This window comes from Phascolarctos cinereus, unplaced genomic scaffold (assembly GCF_003287225.1).
Source record: "Phascolarctos cinereus isolate Bilbo 61053 unplaced genomic scaffold, phaCin_HiC Scaffold_4;HRSCAF=312, whole genome shotgun sequence".
In the NCBI taxonomy this organism is placed as follows: domain Eukaryota; kingdom Metazoa; phylum Chordata; class Mammalia; order Diprotodontia; family Phascolarctidae; genus Phascolarctos; species Phascolarctos cinereus.
Window position 1 is genome coordinate 570,184,299 of NW_027555847.1, and position 27,745 is coordinate 570,212,043.

The 27,745-nt window shown below is 38.5% G+C and overlaps 1 protein-coding gene across 4 annotated transcripts in view; it reads right to left on the reverse strand.

The window, feature by feature from the left end:
• The window catches only part of FARS2 (phenylalanyl-tRNA synthetase 2, mitochondrial), a 623,068-nt gene that overhangs the window by 429,657 nt on the left and 165,666 nt on the right, over nt 1-27,745 (reverse strand). For all 4 annotated transcript variants that reach the window (XM_020973819.2, XM_078153627.1, XM_078153628.1 and 1 more), the window contains one exon: nt 22,324-22,483. In XM_020973819.2, the coding sequence (XP_020829478.1) occupies nt 22,324-22,483 (160 nt within the window). The remainder of the gene's footprint in view (nt 1-22,323; nt 22,484-27,745) is intronic.

Consider the following 27,745-nt stretch of genomic DNA (forward strand, 5'->3'; position numbering starts at 1 on the left):
AATGAATCCAATTCATCTAAGTCTACAACTTGAGATATTGGGACACCAGTTACACATTATTCATTTTTTTTCTTCCCAAATTAAAAATGATTTTAGCTCTGCAAAGGTTATTTTTAAAATGGAATATTTAACATATCTTGGATTTCTCTCAAATTGCTTTTTTTTCCCTGACATTTTGTACCCACCACACCTCCTTCCATTGCCAATTCCATGGCCTACATTTACTAGAAATTTTGCATCTCCAGTCAAAAAAAAACTGCTTCACATGACTTCTAGAGACTGCTTGGATGATTTTTATGAATCAAAAGAAAAGCCAGAGCAGCTTTTTAGAAATTTGAAACCCAGGGATAGAATCCCTGGGAATCCCCAATAAAATGGAAATGACCTTTGTGGTGTAGCTTATACATACGAGTTTGTAAATGAGGGTATAAAGATTATGTGGCCTGACTTTCCCCTTGACCATCTGTTGTTGTTGTTTTCAAGGGATATATAGGACAATGGAATTATATGGGCTGAGTCCCTAATAAATAAGGTCAAGTTTGAGAGGTGATAATCTTTTTGTTTCTCGGTTCACTAACACAGACCCATTCACCTTAAGCATTCTATTTTAAAGGAATTTATCAGGATGACCTCATTATCCTTAGAACAGCCCTGGAAGGGCACACATAGGGGTTACAATTTGTATACTTTGGAGTCAATAAAATATAAGATTTAAGAACCTCTGGCTCTATACATTTAATAAACATCAAAGGGTCGCAATATTGCAAGCACCTTTCTTTCACTGGTGCCAGGTACTTGGCACATGGCTACATCTTACAGCATAGTGTGGGAGAGTGTATATATGATATAGTGGGAAGGGCTCTGAACTTAATGTCAGGTAAAGACCTACGTTCAAATCTCATCTCTCATGACCACTAGCAAATATCTTCACTGATGTCCTCATTTGCAAAATGGCAATAATAGTAGTGTCTATAGAATGCCCACTTTTCAAAATGACTATGAAGATCCAATGAAAATACATGCAAAATGCTTTGCAAATTTTAAAGTATTAAATAAAGGTCAGGTAGCCTATGAGTGTCATGGGTTGTAAAATGGGGATGATAATTCATTTGTAATACTTTCTAGGGGATCTGTAAAGATTAAACTTGAACTTCAGCATCCTCACCTATTAAATGGGAATAATATCTATATAGTAACTACTTTCTAGGATTATGAAGCTCAAATGAGGAGAAGTAAAAAGTGCTTTGCAAATCTTAAAGAGTATTACAGAAATGTCAGCTTGTCTAAAAGCATTCAACTCTGAGTCAGAGGACCTGGGTATGGATCTTAGCAGTGCCAATGATTACCTTCTACCTCTAAACCTATGATTTTAGGAGGCAGTTGTGGGAAAAATATTATCACCCAGTAGCCAACCCCCTGGCCACCCCCACCCCAGACCTTAACCAAGAGGGGTCTCAGAAAACACATGCATAGTCCATTGCTGGGCTGACACAGAGACAGGGAAAGAGAAAAGAGAATTTTTTCTAGCTTGGTAGGACCCACCAGAATCACAGGCACAACATTTGAAAAGCCAGGGTTACCTCACTCCACAAATCAACTGAGTATGACTCTAACAGACGAAATACAACGAATGGATATGAATTCATATTTTATTTACTTTGGGTGATTTACTGATTCACTTGAATGAATTTTTTCATTCTTCATTAATTTCTCTACTTAGAGATGATGTTTTCAAGTATGACTACTTTGTCAAAGGCAGTAAAGTCTTTAAAATTTGAAGATTTGGTAGTCAAAACCAAATTGTATGTATGTGTATATACATGTACATGTATGTTACATATGCATGTCCACACACACACGTATGCCCTCACCAACACTGCCCTCCACTGGAATAGACAATAAATCAAGAACTTCTTATACAATTACATGCAAGTTAATGAATACAATGTGGCATTCATCTGTCTGTAGCTTTCTTCTTGTTGCTATCACAGAAATTGTGGGATTCTCCAGTACTGAAGTTGCAGCATTTGCTAGATGGCTTTTAAATGGCTTTCTTGATCAAGTGGTGTGCATCCTGCAGTGTTTTTGCATTAAGCAGGCAACCAGGGATTGCTTTCTGGATTAATGAGTGCTTAGCACATTGCCTGACACATAGCAGGTATTTAATAAATGTTTATTGATTGATAATTGATCAATGAACAATAATGACGATGATGATGATGATGATAGGGTGCATGAATAAAACAGCTGATCTCTGAGTAATGAACACCTGGATTCATGTCCCACCCCTGACACACATGGACTGTGTGACCCCAAGCAAGTCACTTAGTCCATCAGGGACCCAGACAACTCTCTAAGACTGTACATTGAGCAGAACAGGTACCAACTTGCCCTACTCAAGGGCATTCCTCACTAGAAGTTCCCTATACTGACGAAATTGCAGATTCTTTTTCTTTTAATTAGAAAAACAGAGAAGTAAAGGAATTTCTATATGAGTTTCATGACCAACATGTGGCAGAGGATTGCTAAGTGACCCTGTGGGAACAACACCTGACATCTAATCAGGAAAAGCATCCATATCACTCATTGAGGTTGGCCTCTTGCAAAAGACACTAACTGTAACTTCTGCAGTTTCTCTTTGTCTCTCTTTTTCTTTCATATGTGTGTCTCTTCTCTTACTTTCTCTCTGCGTGTCTCTATGTCTTTCTCTCACTCTATGACTCTCTCAAATCTGTCCCTGTCTCTCTTTTCTTCTTCTTCTCTCTCTCTCTGCTAGGCAATGGGGTTAAGTGACTTGCCCAGAGTCACACAGCTAGTGAGTGTTAAGTGTCTGAGGCTGGATTTGAACTCACATCCTCCTCACTCCAAGGCCAGAGCTCTATTCACTGCACCACCTAGCTGCCCGCTCTCGCTCGCTCTCTCTCTCTCTCTCTCTCTCTCTCTCTCTCTCTCTCTCTCTCTCTCTCTCTCTCTCTCTCCTTTCATTCTCCTGTGTCTCTCATATCTGTGTGTCTCTCCCATGTCTGTCTCTCTTTTCCCATTCTCTCTGTCTTTCTCTCATGTCTGTCCCTCGCTTTCATGTCTATTTCTGTCTCTTTTCTCTCTCTATCCCTCTCTGTCTCTATCTCTGTCTCAATTTGCTCAATGGGCAGGACAGTATTAGGAAGAAGAGATTAATTTAAAAATGCCTGTTAACTGAAAAATAAAAATTGAAATATTTTTTTAAAAAGAAAAAGAAACATGGACACATAAGTAAATACAAGATATCTACAAAGTAAATACAAAGTAATAGTGATGAAGGGGGGAGGCACAAGTAACTGGGGGAATCAGGAAAAGCATAATACAGGAAGTTGTACTTGAACTGAGCTTTGATTTAAATCCAACTAGGGATTTTAACAGGCAGAGGTGTGGAGTGAGTAAATTCCAGTTACAGGGACAGCCTGTGTAAAGAAAGGCACAGATACACACACAGGAGAGTGTAAGTCCCATATAAGGAACAGCAAGTAGCACATTTTAGTTTGAATGTAGATCATGCAACAGGGACGAATGTGTAATCAGGGTAGAAAGGCAGGCTGAAGTGAGATTGTTAAGCGCTTTAAATAGCAAACAGAGGAGTACATCCTTATCCTAGAGGCAATAGAAAGGAACTGGAGATTTTGGAGGGAAGCATTCAGACTCACGCCATAGAAACATCCTTTTAGTGAGTATGTGGAAGAAGAGGGAGAAAAGAGAAAGACTCAAGACACAGAGACCTTTCTGAAAACTATCGCAAGAGGAGGCAGTGAGGTCTTGAAGCTGGATGTGAGCAATTCTATGGAGAAAAAATGCACAAGAGGTGGCAACTGATAGCATAAGTCGAATGAGGGAAGAGGAAGAATCCGGAGATGACTCCCAAGTTGGGAAGCTGAGTGACTGGAAGGACTGTGGTACCCTCACCTCCAACGAAAAGAGGCAGGATGTGGGGAAAAGAAAAATGAATTCCATTTGCAAGACGCCAAGATGCTTTGGAAATGGCCAGTTTGAAGTTTTTGATAAGTTATCACATAGTGGCATGTTAAAAATCTTCAACTAGTTCACATGCATCATATTAATGAAATCTTGTACTTCATTAAATGCAACCTAAGTAAATACAAAGTAGTAGTGATGAAGCGGGGAGGCACAAGTAACTTGGGGAATCAGGAAAGGCATAATACAGGAAGTTGTACTTGAACTGAGCTTTGACTTAAACCCAACTAGGGATTTTAACAGGCAGAGTACGGAGTGAGTAAATTCCAGTTACAGGGAAAGCCTGTGTAAAGAAATGCACAGATACACATACAGGAGAGGGTAAGTCTCATATAAGGAACATCAAGTAGCACATTTTAGTTTGAATGTAGATCACACAACAGGGACTATAATTTATGCTGAACTGGATTTTGCTTTATCCAAACTCAGATTTAATTGCAAACGTAGCTGTTGTTGGTGTTAGAAATGTTGTAGAAAGATGGGCACACTAATACACTTTAATGTTGGTGGAGCTGTGAATTTAGTCCAACCATCCTAGAAAGCAATTTGGAATTATACAAAGAAAGTGACTAAAATATCCACACAATCTGACTCAGAATTTCCACTGCTGAGCATGTACATCAAGATAGTCAATGACAAGAAGTAAGACCCCACATATACCAAAATATTTATAGTACCATTTTTTACAGTAGCAAAGAACTAGAAACAGAATAGCTGCCCATCAACTAAAGGATGATTCAAATCCATGAATGTAATAGAGTATATTGTAAGAAACAGTTAATATGAGGAATATAGAGAGGCATGAGAAGACTTGTAGGATTCGAATTAGGAAAAGTCCTAAAATACTGCTGTATTTCATAAGTGAAAAGCCATAAAAACATAAACTCTATGGAAGGTGGAAGCCTCAACATGGTGACCTGTTTACAAATCGTAATTTAGACACTGAATCAAAAGTTAAGATACTGCAACCTATGAAAGCCAAAATAAGAATATTGTAACTGCAACATGATCAATACATAAACTCATATTTGGGCATAACATTGGCTTAACTCCCAAGTTCATTACTAAGCAGAAAACCAAAAATACCCACTAATCAGTGGTGAGGCACTCTCTAGCTCCTCTGGCCTTTGTCTGTTTTCTATAATTACCATGGGATTTTGAGGTTCTTCAGCAGGTATCTACAAAACTGTCTAGCTGCCACCCCAGACTGAAGATTGCCCCTGTTTGTAAGTATTCATAATGATTGCTTAGCCTTTTGTATTAAAAAGAATACCTCACAGTTATGGAGGATATACAGGGTTTCCCAGCGAGGGGAATTCCAGACCTTACAACTTATATGAACTGATACAAAATGGAGTAAACAGGACCAGGAAAATAATATATATAGTGAATATAACCATGCAAAAGGATGGGAGAGGAAGAAATAAAAAAATTGAGACATGTAAGAAATAAAAATATCTAGGGTATCAGAAAAATGGATAACTAAAAAAAAGCAACAAATAAAAAAACAGTAAATAAAAAGGACAACAACAAAATAATTTATAATGAAGCTGGGCCCCAAAGATAAGAATGCACATTGTCTTACTTCTTTGTAGAAGTAAAGGACTACAGATGTGTAACATTGCATATGTCAGATGTTTTAAATGTGTTGATTAGTTTTGCTGGGCTTTTTTCCACATTTTTATTGTTATAAGGGATGGATTCCTGAGAAGGGATTACATTGGGAAACATAGGCGATATAAACATATATGCATGATATTGATATAGGTGATATGAAACCAAATATCTATGTCTCTCTGTCTTTTTGTCTTTCTCATATGTACACATATACATGTGTGTGTATATATGTATGCACACATGTATATATGCACATACACAGCATATATGCACACATCTATGTATATGCACATGTATATACACATATATGTATACATGTATGAACATATGTATGTGTACAGAGATATGCATATATATGCATATACACACATACAAGACTAAAAGAATGTATAGTTTTATCCTTTCGTGACAATGTGTTTCATCATTTTGTCATTTTGGATTTCTAACATCCATGTGCCCTTTATACCGTCTTTACCTGTGTGTATCACATTTAGCTTCCTCTCTAAGAATAACGTAATTTTCTTTGATTACTTCCTCAATTGCAAGCACAGGCATATCCTTAGAAATATAATAAATAAAAATAACTGGCACTTAAATACTGTTTTTAACATTTGCAAAATACTTTGCATAAATTATCTACTTTGATCTTCACAATAAACTTCTGAGTTTGGCATTACACATATTATGTACCCCATTTTATAGGTGAGAAAACTGACACATGAAAAAGTTAAACATTGCTCACAATCACACAGCTACTGTCATGGGCAGAATTTGAATCCAGGTCTTTCTGATTCTGTGTCCAGTATTCTATCCATTACTATCACGTTATCTTTTATAATCTCAGCTATGGTTCTACAAGCTAAGTCTAAGTCAACTCTTGCTTCCAAATCTCTTTAGACTCATACATAAAAACCCAGGGAAGCAGTAAACTGAAAGGAAATACTGCTCTCCCAAGAATACAACATGCAAAACTGAAAAGATAAGACCTGTTTTCTCTGGACTAGTTCCCAGACTGCTGGCCTGGAAGAAAACAGGCAGATTCATTTCATAGCACTAAATGCTACAGGGGCAGAATTTATCCAGATAGTTCTATCAAACCCTCCAACAGGGCTGAATCAGCATGGAAAGGAGTTTGTGGTGGAGGTGTTATAGCCAAGTATCACAGCCATACCACTCCTTCTAGACTGTAGGTGTAGCTTCTTTGTCTCAGTGCTGGGGATGTAGGGTGCGGTTAGCCACTCTAAAATCAGCAAGTATTCCCAGCCACATGAGTCTCTTCTGCAGATGAGAGGGAAAAGATAACCAATAGGTATGATAGCAAATCATATTCCTTCATCCCTCCTACTTCAAAGAGTTCCTTTTGAAGGGAAACTACCAATTCCCTATTTCCTAACAGGGGGACACCTCTACTTCTCAGTTAAGTAGAGCATAGATGTCTGAAACATGTTGCACCAAATGAAAAGCAGACTACCGGCTGGACAAAATTTTTCCAGGTTTCCTTTGATGATTCATTACTCAACTGGCCTCAGGGCAACAATACTACAGAAGTCTACCAGTACAGTTGTAAAAATTATTTCAAATACGTACAACAAAAGTGACACCACTAATTCCTATCAAGGGGAGAAGGATATATTTTATCACAGCCCACATGGGATGGCTCCAGGTTTCTTCCTATCTCCCCTTATCTGTCGTTGACCTCACTAGTCCTAAGGTCTCTGAGCATCTGTTTTATTGAATCTGACCTCAAGGTCCCCATGATCTGGGGATAGCCCATTAAGACTTCTACCTTCCACTTGCTTTATTTTTTCCCAATTTTATCACAAGCATTTTTATTAATAGGCCATTAGGGAAAAAACAATCATGGTAAGCATCTCTAGCTCATTCCTCTAATAAGCATCTCCACCTTACCAAAAATGCATATGGTCTTTTTTCTTCATCCCATCCCTTGTAGAACATCATTTGAAGGGCCAGAGGAAGTTGCTGGCAGCTTTGAAGTACTTGCCAACAATATTCAGGGGTAGGAAACTCGAGGCCTCATTTTGTTCTGTGAAGTTTGGGCCAGCTTTGAGGACCTAAAAGGCCACCACCCCACAGAGCTAATGGATCAAATCCTTCATGCAGATAGTTGCAGCTAGGTGACACAGTGGCTATAAGCACTAGGGCTAGGGTTAGGAAGACATGATTTCAAATCCGTACTCAGACACTCGCACTTAGCTGTAGGACTTTGGGAAAATCAATAAATTGCTGTGGCTTGAGTTCCCTCATCTGTAAAATGGGGATAATAATAGCACTAATAATAATAATAATAATAATAATAATATAAAATAATAGCAAATATAGCAATAACAGCAATATAATAACAATAATGCAGGGTTGCTGTGAGGATCAAATGAGATAATATTCATAAAGTGCTTTAGAAATCTTAAAACACTAAATAAATGATAGTTGTTAACTTCTTGTTGTTGTTATATTTACCCACAGATTTTTCAACAAGGGCATTAAAAGTCAGGGCAGTTTATTCTTGATCTTGCCACAACTATACTGGAAATCAAGTCATTCACAGACTTCAGGTTCGGGTAACTCTGCAAGTGTATGATTTCACAATCCTCAATATGTTAACTGAAGTCTAGTTGTATTTAATAAAAGACCACTGAAGGTTTGGTGAAGACAGAAGCTTTAATTTGTTTCGGACCTTTGGGCTGCCACCATTGATCCCTCTAAATTTGATCACAAAAGCTAATTTGGGTTCAACAGGTACACTGTGGTTGCTAGCTTTTCATCCCAAACTAACCAACTCCACATGTATCTGTATTATGTATGGCAAGTATTAGCCCTTTCATAGACAACCTTTTTTCATATCTTCTGAAGCTTGTTGTGGCCAACTTCTATAGCAGAAACTTCACCTTCAGTTTCACAAAGACCTTTAGTCTTCTCAGAAGGGATTCTGGAAGAGATGGCAGCTGCTGCTTCTTTTCTTCCACTCCTACCATGATTCCAGTCAGTATAGAGGCTTCCATTTCACTTTATATAGAAAAGCTTGTCAGCTACCTACTACCTACAAGATGATTACTTTTAACAAGTTAACACAGCAAATATTTAACAACTCTGCTAAGTTAGTAAGGGTATAAAGACTAAAATACGAGAGGTCCCTACCCTGAAGTTACTTACATGCTACTGAGGAGATATAATGTGTATGCAAGAAAGTATATTACACGGTAAAATGAGTTGGCAGAGATCACTCAAAACTGGAGGGGTCAAGGATAGCTTGACAAAGGAGATGAAACCAGAGTTGAAAGTATAAAAGGATCCAGAGAGGCAGAGTTGAGGAAAGACACATTCTAAGCATGGGGGAAAAGATGGTGTAAATGCACTGAGATTGGAGATGGAGGGTCAGGTTTGTGGACAGCCAGTAGTCCAGTTATGCTCGGAGTCTGGGAAAGACAGAAGTATGAAAACAAAGTAGGTGAGTAGTTGCCAGATTGTACAGGAAAGGGATATAGAAGTCAGATTATGGAGAGTCTTTGCGTGCAAGAGTGAATACTTTGTAGTGTAACACCTGGGTCCTTTGCAATCACTGGCCCCCTAGGAAACTATTTCAGGCTTTAAGTACTTTGTGAATCACAACCCTCTCATGCTTCTCCAATGATGCATTTTACTTTTACTAATCAGACAAGGGTCAACATTTAGTTCCAACAAGAGCATTTAATGAAATATCATAGTAATAAAAATAACAGTACATTCCTCTCCATAAAATTTTATCTCACTTTCCTACAGCTACATCCATCCTTAATGGGAAGAGTAAGCATTCATAGGGATTATACATGGGTCTCACAGACACATAACACAGACAATAAAATGTCCAGGGTACAGGCATGGAAGAACAAATCATGCCTTAAATGCTGAAGAGCTACCAATTCTGGTGATATCATCATGTTGCTTGTCTCCCAGGCCTCTCCACAACAGGTATTCTACCACTGCTGCTCCCCATAGGTATTGCACCTATCCTGCTCTCCTGCTGGGTACCATGACTGATGCTCCTTGCTGGGCATTGCATCTGCTTTTCCATCTGGTCTTTAAGTATCTAGCTGTTTTCAGTAAGTCTCTCCCACGCCAGGAAGCGTAACAGCTCTTTTTATTCTGTTCTTACTGTAACTTTCACAGTCTAGCAGGAGAGGGATAAGGGGTAGTGATGTGGTTCTGTAGCCTCTCCCCTGTAGAGAAGGTCTACGGCTCTTTTACCTTCCCACTGTGCCTAAGCTATAGTCTTTAGCTGAGGTTCTATCCTCAAAGTCTCCTGCCCAAGAACCACCATTAAAACTCTCTACAGAGTTATGGTGAGAAATCTAATTTAATTCTTAGGCCTGATCACACCCCACCATTTGAGATTTGAGACATATATCTCCAGGGCTCTACTTCACCAAAAAGAAAAGGAGCTGAAACTATGGTAAAGAAATTACTTTTAATTTTCCCTGTCATGCTCCTCTATTTTATGCAAATGAAAAGGCTGGGCTGGTAAGAAAAAGTGATTGTACTGAAAAGGAGGATAATAGTTTTGTCCCACTTCCTCTCGGGGGAAAACACATAGTTACCCTAGAGACAATAGAAAGCCACTGAGCATTTTTTTTTAAACAAGAAACTGACAAGGTCAGACCTGTGCCTAAGGAAGATAATTGTGGCAGTGACAGGTGGATCAAAAGAGGAGAGACTGGAAGCCAGGAAAGCAATAAGAAGGCTATCACAGGGTAAAGGCAAGGTGAAGAGGGCCTGAACCAAGATGGCAGCAACATGAGTAGAGAGAAGATGATAAATGCAAGAAACACTGTGGAGATATCATCTACAAGACTTAGCAATTGATTACATTGAAGATGGGGGATTAGGGAAAGGAGGTCAAGTCAAAGAGGACTCTTCAACTGTGAATCTAGGGGAAGGGGAGAATGGAAGTAACCTCAACTAAAATAAGAAAGTTTTAAAACCCATTTCTCTCAGCTCCATCAATAAGATATGGCGATTGATCTTTCAAGCCTTCTCCCAGATATTCATTCTCTGCTTAGAAGTGATAAATTCCACCAAAAAAAAATTCAAAAGTATTCCTTGGCTGCATTCAAGTACCCTATTAGAGGCATCTCAATCCTGAGAGCTAGATTTGATAGTAACAAATCCAAGGGCAATAGGGCATTGGACTTGGAAACAAGGAAATATAGATTCACATTGTACCTCAGACCCTAACTACCTGAAACCCATGGCAAGTTAACCTTGACAAGTAACCTCAATTTACTCATTTACAAAGTGAGTGGGATGGAGTCTGTGGCATCTAAGGTCCCTTACAGCTATAATCAAAGAATTAAATATCATCTACTGAACTCAAGGAAGTCCATGGCTACATCTATATATGTATATTTATATATAGATACATATGCATATAGATAGACATCCTATAGATAGATATTCCCAATATGCATAAAGCAAATCACACTACATCTTGACACCATAAAATATTAGCTCCCATCCCCCATCCAGACCACCTTCCTAACAGACCAGCCTTCAAGCCTAGGGTTGGGTGGCCAAGTTCAGGGCTGTCTGAGAATCTGAAAATGAAACACCTGACAACAAAACTTTACCTAATCTCTGCACCTGCCTGTCTGAATCCACCAAACCCTGCAAGGAGGGGAGGACTGACCTTTCTTAGGGCAGGGCTATAAATTAATTTTAGCAGTTTCACTGATCTGGCAGTTTCTAATCGTTCCACATTCACTAGAAAACAAAGGATAAATCGATTCCTTTATCCAGGTGTGCTGGAGAAGGCTTCTACAATTACTGTTAACTTCTCATATGAGCATTTACACCTCAGTAATATACAAATCAGGGACTGAGTTATTGTTTTGCTGATTGTCTAGCCTTAAGAAAGTGATAAAGAAAATGTGAACAATGTAGATTAAGCTTAAAAGAGTATTGTGGGGGCAGCTAGGTGGCTCAGTGGATAAAGTATCAGCCCTGGATTCAGGAGGACCTGAGTTCAAATCCGAACTCAGACACATAACACTTACTAGCTGTGTGACCCTGGGCAAGTCATTTAACCCCACTGCCTAACTCAAAAAAAAAAAAAGAATATTGTGCATTTTGAAAAGCTGATTGTTAAACATTAACCAGCATCTCACTTATGCAGTAAAATATAAAGGAATTTTTTTAAGAGGAACCAAAGATACTTATATTGGGTATATATCCCAAGGACAGAAGAAAGGTCCAATATATATATGAAAACATTTATAGCAGAACTTTCTGTGGTTGCAACAAACTAGAGGCAAAGTAGGGACCTAACAATCGAGGAGTAGCTGAATAAACTGTGATAAAGAAATTTAATGGAATACTATTGTGATTTAAGAAGAGAAGAATATCAAGAATTGTCCTCCCAGTTGTGTTCCTGGCTTCTGAACTTTAAAAACATGGTGTCTAGCCCTGGAACTTCCCTCAGAACCTGGGGCCTCCTCAGTCTGGTACATAACTACCTCTGCAGCATTCTCCATATGGAACTTTCTTCTATAAGGCCTACTCCCTTCTCCCACTGGTGAGTTCCTTCTGGAGCCTCTGTTTTCAGTAGGGACCCAGGCTGGCCTTCATTCCCCTTTTTCATTTCCTTTTTCATTCCCCTCTTACCCCAGTGCCTGGCTAAGACAACAAAACCAAACTCCTAAGCCAGGTACCTTTATTTCCCACTCCCTTCTTCTCAACTCCCTTTTGTATGTGGTCTTCCTCACCAGAATGTAAGCTTTCTCAAGGTCAGGAACTGTCTTTCTTTTTGCTTGTATTTACACCCCCAAGTCTTAGCACAGTTCCTGGCACATACTAAGTACTTAACAAATCCTCATTTCCTTTCTTCTGGGAAACCCGACATTAATGTGAAGTAATGCACAGTCAAGTGAAGAGAACCAGGAGAACCACTTCTATTAAGATTACAATAATATAAAACAAAGCATTTAAAGACACTGCAATTAAACATTTTTTAGGCAGGTACTAAGTTTGAAGTACTGTACTAAGTACTAGGGACATAAAGAAAGGCAAAAGACAATCCTCTCAAGGAGTTCCCAGTTTAATGGGGGTGACAATATTCAAATTCCATATAAACTATATGAACGATAAATTGGAGATAACTAACAGAGGGAAGGCACTGAAAATCATACTGTTTAAATGTTGGGACTTGAAGAAAGCCAGGGAAGCCAGGAGAAGACGAGAAGGGAGAGAATTCCATCATGGGGGACAATCAGAGAAAATGCCAGGAGTTGGAAAATGGAGTAGCTTTTGTGAGAAATCGCAAGGAGGCTCATTTCATTGGATCATAGAGGAGAGGTGTAAGGAGAAGCATAAAGTGTAAGACTAGAAAGGGGGGAGAGGGGTAGCAAGTATTGAAGGGCTTTGAATGCCAAAGAGGATTTTACATTTGATCCTAGAAGTGACAGGGAGGCACTGGAGTTTATTGAATAGGGGTAAGGGGTGTGTGGGGAGGACTGACAAGGTCAGGCTTGCACTTTAGTAAGATCATTTTGACAGCTGAGTGGAGGACAGAATGAAGTGGGGAGAGATTTGAGGCACAAAGACCAAATAGCAGTCTATTAAAAATAGTCCAAGTGTGAGGTGATGAGAACCTATGCCAGGGTGGTATGGCAATGTCTGAGGAGAAAGTGAGGCATTTATGAGAGACATTACGAAGGCAAAATTGACAGGCCTTGGTAACAGATTGGATATGGAGAAGGAGAGAGAGCGAGGAGCTGAGGGTGACATCTAGGTTGGAAGCCTGGGTGATTAGGCGAGGATAATGGTACCCTTGACAATAATAGGGGAGTAAGGAAGAGGAGAAGGCTTGGTGGGAAAGATAAGCAGTTCAGTTTTGTACATGTTGAGTTTCAGGTGTCTACATTCAATGTGAGAGGGCTAATAGGCAGTTGGAAATATGAGGCTAGAGGTTAAGCGAGAAGATGGAGGTAGATAAATAGAATAGAGAATCAGTATCAGAGATAATAATTGAATCCATGGGAGTTGATGAGATCACCAAGTGAAACAGTACAGAGGAAGAAGAAGAGGGCCCATGACTATTCTGTGTGACACTCACAGTTAGCAGGCACGACCTGGGTGAAGATCCAGATCCAGGAAAGGAGACTGAGGAGTGGTCAGATAGGCAGGAAAAGAAAAGAAAGACGACAGCATCAAGATGAAGAGAGTGATCAACAGAATCAAGGCTGCAGAGGTTAAGAAGGATGGGGTCTGAGAAAAGGTTATTATATTTGGCAGTTAAGAGCTTCTTAGTAACTTTAGAGAGGGTAGCTTCAGTTAAACGATGAGTTAGAAAGCCAAGAGAATGGGAGGAGAAAAGTGGAGGCATTTATTGTAGAAGCCTTCCCAAAGAGGTTAGCTACAAAAGGGAGGACAGATATGGGACAATAACTAGCAGGGATGGATGGATCAAGATGGCCATGTTCATAGGTAGTAAGAAAGCAGCAAGGAGACAAGGAGAGACAGAAGATAAGTGAGACAGCAGATATGACAGAGGGGGAAATGAACTGGGGAAGATGGGATGGAATGAAATCACATGCACGTAGAGAGGTTCATCTTGGCAAAGAGAAGGGCTACATCATTATGTGAGAAAGGAGTGAATGCAGGGACACGAGCAGAAGGCATCTAAGTGATGTCAGAGTATTACGGAAGAAAAGGAATCTCTTGATGAATGGCCTCCATTTTTTCAGTAAGATATGAGGCAAGATTCTCAATGGCTACAGGGGGAGAGAGATGAAGGAAAGCTACAGAAAGTGGTTTTTTTTTTGGTTTTGTTTTGGTTAGGTTTTTTTTTGGGGGGGAGGGGTTAGGCAGTTGGGGTTAAGTGACTTGCCCAGGGTCACACAGCTAGTAAGTGTCAAGTGTTTGGTCTGAGGCCAGATTTGAACTCAGGTTCTCTTGACTTCAGGGCTGGTGCTCTATCCATTGCTCCACCTAGCTGCCCCAGCTACAATAAGTTTGAGGAGAGATGAAAAGATTGGGAAAAGCTACTGTGGTGAGGGGGCTAGTGAGTCAATTAGGGAGGTAAAAGGAATTCCTTTTTAGCAGTAACAGCCCAATTGAGATCATGTAACACAAATTTGTAGTGGATCCAGTCAATATGGTTTCATTATTTTCTCCAGTTTTGGCACTAGTTGAGTAAGAGCAAAGGTAGCAGATGGTGGGAATCACCCAGGGCTATGGCTTGGCAGGGCAAGACTGGAAAAAAGGGATCATGAGAAAAGGACAGTGTAGAATTGAACTGGTTTACTAACAGGTCCAGATGGGGAAGGGAGGAGAGCTTAGCCAATGCAAGGATGATGGCCTGGGAAAGAACTAAGGAATCAATGAACTGGACATCAAAGTAAGAACAAAGAACAGGGTTTGGAGTTTCAGTACAGAAGGAAAGGTAAAATAATGATACATTATAATCAAATAAGGCAATTTCCTAACATAGAAATATGTTTCATATGACTTTAAAGGCATAATTGATATCATATCACTGTAGGGAGGGAGAGAATTTGAAACTCAAATTTTTTTCTAAATGTTAAAATAAAGTATAATTTTTCTTAAAATGATAAGGTAATTTCAGATTTCATAAATGTGAATGGGAAGCATTTGTGAGTAATAGCAAGATCAAGAGTATAACTGTCTCTGTAGCTGAGGCAAGTAGAGGTATAGGTCACAGAAAATTAGCAAGTCAAGAACCTGGAAGTAATGGTATTTAAGAGAGTATCAACATGCATGTTGAAGCCCCCTAATATGAGAGCAAAAGGTGAGTAGGGGAGAAAGATTGTGAGCCCTGCACTGAACACATTGAGGAAAGATGGGAGATACCATGAAGATCAGTAGGCAACACAGCAAAAGAATTTTGATTGGGTGGTAGACATAGATCTATCGAACCTCGAAGGAGAAGATGTTACTAAGTGATGCTGGTAGAGGTGAGCCTCGAAGTGGCAAAGGGGAGCAAGTAGTAATCCAACTCACCCACCTCAACCAGTGAGTAGAGGGGGTGAGTGAAAGCATACCCACTAACAGCAAGGCTTGCCTCCCTCCTCTATGCATACATGAACAACAGCTGTGGAACAAGGCACATGCTATCAGAAATAGACAATGCATTCATTTGTTTTGCTTTACATTGTTGTGAAGCTATGATAACACTTTGTAACTGAATCTCTATGAATTAGAAACCTGAATTAACAAGAGAAGGCATCAGTACTGTGACTTCCCAGGGGGTCTCTTGAGCTCCAGAGTATTATAGAAGTTTTGTAAAGGTTGTCTGAATGCCAGTATTTTTGCTTCCTTCTACTATTTTGAAATTCTCTTTTATATTAATGTCCTGGATTTTTTTTTTATTTGAGAGGGTCTTGACCTATGATTTCACCAGTGTAGGGAACTCCTGGTGTGAAAAATTTCCACCTATGCAGGTTGGCAACTCCTATAACTTATCTTAGAAATCTGACTCAGAAACAGAGATTAAATAATCTGCCTCTGGTCAGACAGAGGTAAAACTCAAACCCATGTCTTCCTTACTCTAAGGTTAGACCTCTATCATACTACAATTCCTCTCTTTTGAGAAAATTAACTTTGCTTATTAATTTTTAAGCTTTATAATTTCCATATTTCAAAAGAATTTCATATATTTCTGAAGAATTTCAATATATTTTCCTTTAATCATGTTACTAGCTTCCTTTGACTTAAGGATATCACTATTATTTTACTCTCATCCTCTCTCACCTTATAATTAGACTAGTAAATATAATACAAATCAGAATATGACAAATGCATATGAAGAATACAAAGCGCTAAGAAGTTGACTGAGAGAGGTTTTGAGTGGCAGTGGAGAATCAAGGAATGCTTAATTTGATGTGTGGCTTCTAAGGGACCTTAATAAGTTAGAATTAGCTTGTCAACAGGAGATAGGGAGAAGGATTGACATTGCAGGTGAAGGGAAGAATAATAAAAATGCTTAATCCTGAACCCCTCATCCTAGACTGTCAGCAAAAGATTTGCAAGCAATGTGTTTTGAAAAATTATAAAAGAAAAAAAATTTGTAGCATAACCAAGAAAATTTCAATAGAATAAAAGTAGTGTTAGAGGATGTTTTATTTCTTTCTCCTTCTAGAACTGCATTCTCTGTTAAAACAGCCTCAGGAAAGGGGTACAACCAAATCATTAACAGAAACAATAAACTACACTCTAAAAAACAGGAGCTTTAATAACAGGACACAAACTGCCACAAGGAAACAGCATGGTGAAATTTTAATTTTGATTTTCAGGTGCAAAAGAATCTGTCATGAAAAGACCAAGGTGAAAAGATAAGACAAAGAAACAAAGAAATAGAACATAAAAGAGGTTATTGCACATTTCAAAAAACTCTGCAGAGGATATCACCATTCATAACAAGAAGAAAAATAGCATTATTGCTCTGAGATTTGTATTATGGCTCTCAGGATTCAGTATCTCATGATAAACCTGGGGGTGGGTGGTGGAGAGATGAGGTAGAAGTTAATCAAAGACAGGATGTTCATGGCTTCCCTGAATGGTAACTAAGTCATTCCTGTCTCTTGGGAGAAGGGAGGGTAGCCGAAGGACTACAGCCTTGCCACAGTCTTGAGTGCCTAGAAATTGTTTGGTTTACTGAGGACTCTGAATGTGTGCTAGGCACCCATACTGTGCATAATCTCCAAGTTCCTGTTTAATTAAAACAATTTTTTTGTATTATTTTACCAACATCAGTCCTCTGTTTTCCAGTGTAGCTAGCGATTCCAGATCTAAATGGGGCTGAGGTACAAAGGAAGGTCATTTTCCTGCAAGACCATTAAGCAAGGTAAAAAAAGAAAATATTTTTAAAATAGAGTTCACAGTTCTAAAATACCCAGGAGAGAAAGAAGACAAGAATCTTACAGTCCAAAAGAAACAATGCTCATTCTCAAGAACAGCACAGATTCTTTGGGGGGGTTGTTAATATGCAGTGTGCATGCTATGAAAAGGCCGTGTCTGCAAGTGTCTGTTTTCTATAACAGCTGCTAAATGGTCATGGGTTGAGCCAACATTTCCCATCTTGCTTAATATATCCACTATAACACATCTTAGCAGTTGTGCAAGGCATAGCAAGCACATCAACTCACAATTTTACACACATTTGCTCACAAGGGCCTCATTAACAAATAAATATATGAAGGCTTGCTTTTGAAAGTCAGGCAGAAATCGGGAGCTAATGCGTGTTTAGGTGTCTGCATGAGTTCTATCAAATTCTGTGATAGACTGGAGAAAAAGGTATGTTGTTCTTGAAAATAAACTTATAATAAATTTAATGCATGTGAACTACTGGCATTCTTCAAGGAGATGGAATGTGTAACAGAAACTACAGTGGGAATAGAGGAAAGAACATCGGACTTAGAGTCATGAGATCCGGTTCAAGCCCTGTCTCTGAAAGTGAACATCAGTGTGATCTTGAGCAAGCTTAAACCTTTCTAAGGTTTGAGCTCCACATCTGCGAAATGGGAATGATGACATTTGTGGTACTTAGCTCACAGGACTGATGGAATGGAATATGCTCTATAATAAAGGAAAACACTCTAACCATACAAGTTAAAAGGATAATAAAAGTTCTGTTGACTCTGCCACCTGAAAGAAGGTAGTCTTGGAGATTTTTGAAATGGTAGCAGGCATTTCTACCATTGCCAGAGCATGATTTTTTTTTAAATGAAATTTGAAAAGCAACAAGGTAGAGGGGAAAGAACTTAGGATTAGAAGCAAAGCATACCGGGGTCTAACAGAGTCCAACTCTAATGAAAATGAGCCTTGTGGCTTTGGGCAAGTCAACTTTGGTGCCTCAGTCTTCTCTTACTTAAAGTGAGGGGACTCCGCTAACTAAGGGATTAGTAAAAGCCCCGCTAGCTCAAAAATCCTATATTTTATGAGATCTTACAGTCTAATTCTATATCAGAAAAAAACATACATATGTATGTATATATAATACATGTACACATATAATACATATGTATATGTAATATATAATGTTTGAGAATATGTGCACATGTATGTATATGTGTATATACAGTTATCCTTTCCACATCACAATTTTCCCCATTGTGGTTTCAATATATCGCGGGTAGGCATAAGAAATTAAATGGGAATTTTTTAGGAGTTTTGAGGAAGTCAGAGAGGATCCATGAAGGCCAGTAGCCAACATACTTAACTCAAATTTTGCAATAAGGTCCTATAAACACCCCATAAAAGAAAAAGAAAATTCAGACTTCTTCTTTGGTATGAAGGGAGGGACAGAAAATTTTACTTGGATTCCCCAGACCTCGAGGGCACTGGGTATCTAATCCCCGTGATGTGGAATGGATAACTCTATGTGTATATATTTGTTTACACATGTATGTGTGTATGTGTGTGCGTGTATATACGTGTGTGTGTGTGTGTGTGTGTGTGTGTGTGTGCGTGTGTGTATTTTTCCTCCCTGAAATAAGGAAGCAACAAATGTATCACTCATTTGGAAATTAAGAATCTCTTCTGTTATAAGCAAGGTTGCTGTGTCAGCGGACCATCACTGTCATAACTTCATATATTGTGGAAGATTACTTTTGTTAAGAAAATTGGAAAATTCCATTTGATCCTGAAGGTTCAAAACCTTTACAAATAATTAAAATAAAAACCATGAGACAAATTACATCTGACTAAATTTATACAACTGAGGTTCCAGGTGAAACGAATTTCTTTTACCTAGAGTGCCAACCACATTCTTGGTCCTTGAAAAATATTTATTGATGGTCTTCCTGAAACTAGGGTAGATCTATCCTCTACACCTGTGATATTAAACTCAAACAGAAAGCAGGGCCACTAAATTGTACATATAGATCCCTGTAGGTAGTCTCTGTGAGCCCCGATTAATTTAGAAAATCACATATTAACATAACCTATGTTCTATTGGTTTTTTTATCTTTATTTTGTTAAATATTTCCTAATTACCTTTTAATCTGGATCAAGAATCATTGAAGAGTATTATAGCACACTGCGTGTTTGACAGAGTGTAAATCATGCTACCTCTCAGATAAAACACAGCCAACCTATTGTAGGTGCTATATGTTAATTCTTCCTAAATCCATTCTCTTCCTTTCCATTCCTCTTCCCATTTTAATTTCATTTATTCACTATCAGGAATTTATAAGGCTCCTAATTATGGCCCAGTTACTATGCCTTCTTGCTTTTTAAGTCATTATTTTTGTTATTTTTTCATGATTCCTTTTTCTCCACTTTTGATTTTCACTACTCTCCTTTTTTTTTCTTCCCTTCATGTTTTAATTTTTCACTATTGTCCTCCATTTTATTTAGGACCATTGAGAATTTTCTTGTCTTTGCATCTTTCTCAATTATCTGATTTGCATATCCCATTTATTTAGCCCCTCTGGGGTTCTTTTTTTCCCTTTTCTCCTTTTTTCTTCTCACACCTCAACCTATTTTCCATTGCTCTATGTTGTTTTATTTCCTACAAGCTATAGAGCTATTTTAATGGGAAAAGCATGAGATGTGGAGTCAGAAGAGACCTGGCTTCAATTCCCACATCCAACACTTATCCATTGTGTAACCCTGGGCAAGTTACTTAGCTTTTCAAAACCTCTTTCTTTTCTTCAGTAAAACGAAAATGAGATGATTCACGTGCAGCGTTTTGCAAGATTTAGAGAACAATATGAATGTCAGCTACTCACTTGAGGTCCTTAAAAAAATGATCCCATCAACAACACCTCCCACCCCATTCAGCAGGGCATGCACCTTGAATTTTTCTCCTGTAGTGGAAATACAATTGCTCTGCTCCATCCATACTTTTTCAGATAACCACATTGTGACCAGTGACATATACTGTTATAACAGCTGGCCAGAGTCAGTAGTATATATACTGCCATAGAATGGAGCAAAAATCATATTCCTTTGGGGATGGGATAACCATCCTTGGTTTCACTTGGTACCAAAATTCTAACTGTATTAACTTAGCCACCACAATAAGCTAAATCTTTCAAAAACCCAGATAATCAAATGAAAGTGCTAAGAGACATGTTATTATAAATCCCACATCCAGTCCCTTTTTCGAAGAATTTCCTAAGGAATCACATGACAGTGAATTTTAGCAGGGACAGGGAAAGAGAGGGGGTTGTTAGCTTTTTGCTTGTCATATGTGATAAAGCAAGCAGAATCTAGACTCCAGCAGGACTCCACTTTGTCTCTTTTCTCTACTCAGAAATACAACGTAAAGGTTTCTGCCCAAAGGTATTAGCCTCTGGCAAAGTCTAAGGTTCCTCTGCCCATTGGACTCTGCCCAGTCTGCTCCACTTACAAACCAACCCTCTTTGATATTCCAACAGAATGAAAGCAACAGTCCTCAAGCATACTACCTTTTGTGTTTTCTATCATCTTTTACATTTAATTATGGGCCCCTCAATTTAAGGACACTGATAAATTCAAGCTTTTCCAAAGAATGGTGAAGTGTCTGAGTCTGTCAGAACTGTTCTTCTGAGAAACAGTTGAAAGAACTAAAGATATTCAACCTGGAAAAAAGTACTTATGGGAAATACAGCACTTTCTTAAAATCTTTAAAGGGCTAGCCAATGGAAGAGGGATTAGATTTATTCTGTGTGACTCCGAAGGGCAAATTAAAAACCAACGGGCAGGTGTTTCTGGAAGACAGTTTTCACCTCAATAAAGCATTAAACTGTTCACAAATAGAATAGGCTGTCTTGGAAAGTAGTTAAGCCCTCCGTCATGAAAAAAAGAATTGTCCAAATACAAACTGGAAGACTACCTGTAACACATTTTAGAAAGATTCCTGCATTGGATAGCAGACTGGAAGCTAATCACCAATGGAAGTTCCAGATTGCTATTGAAGGAGCTTCTTTAGGGCCAGGGATCACTTAAGTGAAGAACTCCAGAACTCATTTTCAAAGTTCATTAAGAATAAATAAAAGGGCATCTGGGATAGGTTTGAAAGGTTTGGTAACATACTGACCCATTTGTAAGGCATCTGAAATACAGGTTTATCCACTGAGAGTCAGAAGGGACCTCAAAAGTCAGGTAATGCAAATATCACATTTTAAAGATGAGGATTCTAAAGTCCGAAGAGGTTAAAGTATAGTTCACTGTGGCATAGGTAGAAAGGAGCAGAGATTTAAACTCGGTTCCCATTACCAAAATCCAGCACCAATTCCCCTGCACCACACAATGATCCTCCCATAAATGCTGGACTAATATTGTTCTTAACACACAAGTTCCCAATTAATCTGACCCACTGCCCAATTCTTCCCTGGGCACCCACCTAAATAGGAATCTTTCTCAATCTGCAGGATCTGACCTAATGACATTCCTGCCCCCTGTCACTAATAATTTTTTCCCTATATGTAATCTTTACTAAGTTTCTTCCCAAATAATGGGGAATTTGATTCTTATTTTGACTCTCATCTCATCATACTCTCCTCAGCCACAGACAGTGGCTCAATCTGTGCCTCTGAATAGTTCCTTTTCAGGTCTACCAAAGAGACCCACAAATTCCTTCATTTCACAAAATTTGAGCACTGTCCTGTATCTTAACACAGGTGAGCTAAGATTGACTAATCTTGATGTTCCTAACTGGGGAATCATATAATCCCATGTCCCCAAAGATGAAAGTACCTAAACACCTACCATCTCCAAAAAGATGTGTCACAAGCTTGGTAAGTGTTTGCTTAAGGTCAAACTCTACCAGCTTCACGGCCTCCAAGGTATGGGTCTCCTGCTTGTGGGCAGAGCGGCTACTTTGTTCAAATAGCTGGAGGGGTTCTCCATCCTTTATGTCACCAAACAACTGTAAACCAAAGAAAATGGTTTGAGTTCTTTTAAATAAATAGCAGAAATGTTCTACCAGGTTCTACAAAGGGGCACGGGAAATTAATGATGCCATACCATTCACTAAATGAAAGAGAAATCCATTACCTTTCTGATCAGTACATGAACAGAAGTCAGAATGGTGTAGTAACCATGTTCATTGGGTGCTCACCATGCTTTGAAGCACACCAGTCATTTCTGTTGTTGTTAAGTTTTGTTTTTATTTATGACTACGTCTCCCTATCTTCCCAAGTGTAGAATATCTAGGGCTGCTCTCAGGCCTGACCCCATTACTGCTTAGCCCAGGAGCTCCAACCGCCTGGTTCCCCACTACAGGCCAATACTGAAACAGTGAAAATACTCAACGGGTGTAGCCCACTAGAGCTTATTGTTCCCAAGCTCAAAAGATCTAGCAGTCTATCTCCTTGGTAGCTGGGATTATAGGCAAAAGCCCACCATCCCCAGCTCACATTAGACATTCTGTAACATGATTAAAGATTTAGAGAGCATGACTCTTACTTTGATTCCCTCTCCTATAATAAAAATCATCATAATTAGAACAATAACTGCTAGCATTGTATGGCACTTTAAGGTTTGCTAAGCACTTTACATATGTTAATTGATCCTCACAACAACCCTGGAAGATAGGTGCTATTATTATCTTCATTTAATAACTGAAGAAACTGAGGCAGAGAGTAGCTAAGTGGCTTGCTCAGAGTCACACAGCTACTGAGTGAGGCTGGATTTGAACTCAGGTCTTCTTTCCTTCAAGTTCAGTGATCTATCCACTGTACCACCTAGCTGATATTGGCCTACTTCTTTGGTCTGTGAGATCCATTGAAATCTTTCTTCTGCTTCCAGGTGGTACAGTGAATACAGCCAATGTAGGAATATCATTTAACCAATAAAATAAAATGCCCCATTCTGATTGTTATTTTCGCTCCCTAAAAGGTATGGTTTGGTTTGGCATGGTATGTTAATTCAACATTCAGTCTTAGCGGGTTGGCAGAAGAGTAGCTGGGGCAGCTGGGTGGCATAAGAGTACCAGACCCGAAGTCAGGAAGACTCATCTTCCTGAATTCAAATATGACCTCAGACACTCACCTAGCTGTGTGACCCTTGGCAAGTCACTTAACCCTGTTTGCCTTAGTTTCCTCATCCATAAAATAAGCTGGAAAAGAAAGTGGCAAACCACTTTGGTATCTTTGCCAAGAAAACCCTAAATGTAATCACATGTCAGACGTGATTAAAATGAATGAACAACAACAACAAGAGTAACTACAATGAAAAATAATATTACACTACTCTGCCATGGAGTTTCGATTTGGACCCCAAAGCAGCCATTTTTCTCTTTTCAAGAGGGAAGTACAGATGAAGGGGAAATTCATTGCTATGATCTCCTTACTGTGCGAAAATAACAAGCATAATGACTACAAGGCATGTCCCTATCCTGGCCATCTCTGAGTTATAAGTTCAGCACAAAGGTTAAGACTTTTAAACTAGAAAAAGAGATTAGGACTCATTAGAGTAGAAAGGTCTAGCTTTACTTAAGAAAAGGCATAACAAGAAAAGAAAAAAAAATGGTACCAACTAACAGAACTCATATTTCTAGAAGGCAAAAAAATATGCTTCTAGAAGGCAAAAGAAACTACATATTGTTTCTATGCTGCTTCGGGAAATTCAAGATAGGTAGAAGGGATGGAAAGAAAAGAAGGGGAATAACTAAATAAATTATTTTAAAAAGAATAAAACAAAAGGAAGGAGGTCGTCAAAAAGGCAATGGAGGAGAAAATAAAGAGCCCTCTTAACCCTGGTATCAAAAGTAGAAGTTTGAGAAGGTATTCATTAACATTAAAAATTGCCTTTTGAAAAGATAACCACAATGGGATTCCTTCAAGTGCAAACTTTGAGAAGAAAAACAAACAACCCTGATATTGTTAGTTACTACTTCTGTACTAGCCTGAAGAAGAGCTATCCCTCCTCCCCTCCCATCATACAATGACTTAAAAGACTGTTGCTTCCTAATTGGATACATCTGAGGCTAAAATCCTATATGAGCACCACGACCTCTTTAACCCATAATGTAGTGCATTTGCTCAAGAAATCTTATTAAATCAATTCCCAGAGTTCCTTGTGATCTATTGTTTAAATACTCACCTTTGCTGATATAGATTTCATTGCATTATTAACAAAAGAAAAGGGAGTCCTACCCTCAACAACCCACCCAAGACCAGAAAATCAGCTGCGAGGTCAGGACAGTATGGTAACAGGAATGTTGGTGACCCTATTGCTTATTCCATTACTGACCTGCCCACACTCATTGGTGTCAACAATGGTGAATGAATGCTAAAGCAGGAAGTCTCTTTCCACTCTATAACAAAGGCATTTCTTTTCTAATTGTTTTGTTCTGAATTTAATGAACACCCAAAAAAAGAGAATACTGTATATCTAAATATAATGTAGAAAAGGAAAAGATTATATGTGAACCTGACAATCTAGAATAATAATAATATCACTTATATAGTACTTTAAGGTTTGCAAAGTGGTTTCACAGATATTATCTTATTTGATTCTCACAACAACCCTGGGAGGTGTGTGCCATTATCATCACCATTTTATAGATGATAAAACTCAGGCAGACAGAGGTTAAGTAACTTGTTCAGGGTCACAAAGCTAGGAAATGTCTAAATGGATTTGAACTCAGGTCTTCATGACCCAAGGTCCACTACTCTGCACACTGTCACATAGCTGGCTCTATTTATTTATCTTATATTATGTACAGCTTGCTTTTTTCCTAAGTATATAATTCCACACTTTATTTGTATAGTTGTTCTGCTTTTTGTTTCCCTCTGAACTTCCTTCTGTTCACTTCTGTGGATTTTTAAGGATGCTTCAATAACATTGAAGAATTCTTCTTCTTCTTCTTCTTCTTCTTCTTCTTCTTCTTCTTCTTCTTCTTCTTCTTCTTCTTCTTCTTCTTCTTCTTCTTCTTCTTCTCCTCATTCTTCTCCTCCTTCTTCTCCTTCCAATACTTCCCCCCACATGTCCTTTTTGATCAACGGCAAACATCTGTGTCATCTCCTCTGAATATCATTGGAAACATATGTTGTGGTTTATGAAATAAGCAAGCTATACAAGGCTCAGTCCTATGACCTTGGCTTCATCAGCACCATGTTTTAACAAAAGCTAGAACAAAGGGCTTTAAATATCAACATGCCAAAGAGAACAGTTCCTGATAAAATCATCTCAGAAAGATAGCCAATGTTTCTACAATTGAAAAGAGCAGCAACTTTTAAAGAAAGAAGGATCCTCAGGAATTATCTCATCTCACCTCTTAATATTACAAATGAGGAAATAGACCCAGAGACATTAAGCTGCCATGAATTAGTTGATGGCAAAGCCAAGATGAGAACCAGGTCTTCCAACTCAATCTGTGTTTTGCCACTTGCCATTATACTATTCTTCCAATTGCCTGGGTTTATGTTTCAGAGAAAACATAGGACGCATAAGATTCTATTCCCACTAAAGACATTTTAGAAGTGTCTACAAGGCAAAGATCTATGATATATGGCACATTTCTCCCTGTTCTCTTCACGTGGTTTGACATTTTGTTAGGCAGATAAACCCAGGTGAATCAAAAGACAAATTCCATCCCTACTATAGCTCTTTCATGAAGCCAGACTCACACAGCTCATTGTTCACACAATTGTAGGAAGAGTAAGTACGAGAACATAATTGTCAAAAAACTTTAGGGCAAATATGGAACCAATAAAGTACCACCAAGATGAAAGCCAATGGGACATTTCAAAATGAGGCATAAAGTAAATACAAGTAAAAATGCAAACAAAAATAAATGAAATTTATTTTTTCACCAGGTGCTGAGAGAGAAGTACAATGTAGATGCCATAATGAGAACAGAGTTTCAATGTGATGTTTGGGGATGGCTGTGAGCAAAAGACCACATCATTCTTCTGTTCAATGCCTGCCATGTTTTTCAATTAACTACTGAATAAAGAGAGAAAATATGGAATAAGTGAAAAAAAATTAGATTTATAGTTAGGAGACCTAGGATTTGAGAACAGAGTTGGTAGCTACCTGGCCTTGGACAAGTCATTTTACCTGAACAATCCCCAATTTTTAAAATGGGAATAACAATACTTATACTTAAATATACCACAGAGTTATTGTAAGGAGTGTGGACTCCTCCTTTTTCTCCTTCTTCTCCAAGTACTGAATGCTTTCCACAATCTGACTTACTTTTCTGGAATGATCCTACTCCTATTATTCTGGAATGACTCCTACTCCTATTATTCTCTACTGTCTGGCCCAAATAAACTAGTCAATGCCCCCAAATCTTGTATATCCTCTTCCATCCCTAGTCTTTGCTCACATTCTATCTCTTATGCCTAGAATGCCCCCCCAAGACCCCCATCTACACCATTTGGAATACTTCTCTCCCTTTAAGGCATACTTCAAATGTCACATGCAGCAGGAAATCTATGTTCTGAACCCCTGGGAGTGATCTCTCCTTCTTTGTTTCTTACCTTTGTATGCTTAGCACTTATCCTTACACATACTTCATTTGCCTGTTGAATGAACCAAATGAATTTTGAACAAATGCATCAGGTGATGATTTTCAAGGTACCTCAAAAAGTAGAAGACAGGAAAAAAAGGAAAAAAATCTTTTTTAGGGTAATACTTTTACCCTAAAATGATAACTGAAAAGAAATCAGCAAATCTGCCTATTACATTTAAAGACACAACAGAAGATTTAGAAAATCCTTCTCTGACATATAGAGTTCTTGAAAACTATGTCAGCAAAAGATAAGATCCTAGAAAATTGTTAGTTCCTACAAAGGTAGAAAGACTTCTAGAACAAGCCCAATGATAGCTTTTTGTCTGAGGAGAGGTTCCTCACTAGATTGTATAAGGGGAAAGAATTTTTCAGCTTTAGCAATATTTAAAGACTATCCACTAAGTTGTAAAGGAAATACAGTCTGTATCAATAGAGGGACTAGCCACACTAATAAAATCACAGATGCTTGAAGTTTGGAAGTATGAAAATAGTCTGTGTATTCATCAGGAGGCCCCATCGTGAACAAAGAGTGGAAAGGAATAGGTCAGTTTTCGCAGATGATCTTGTATGGTAGACATCTTCACTAGTACACAAGTGACCAAGATAATGCAGAGAATACATGGGCCCACTTACTTCGATTGCTTATTGGTTACAATCTAGCATTTG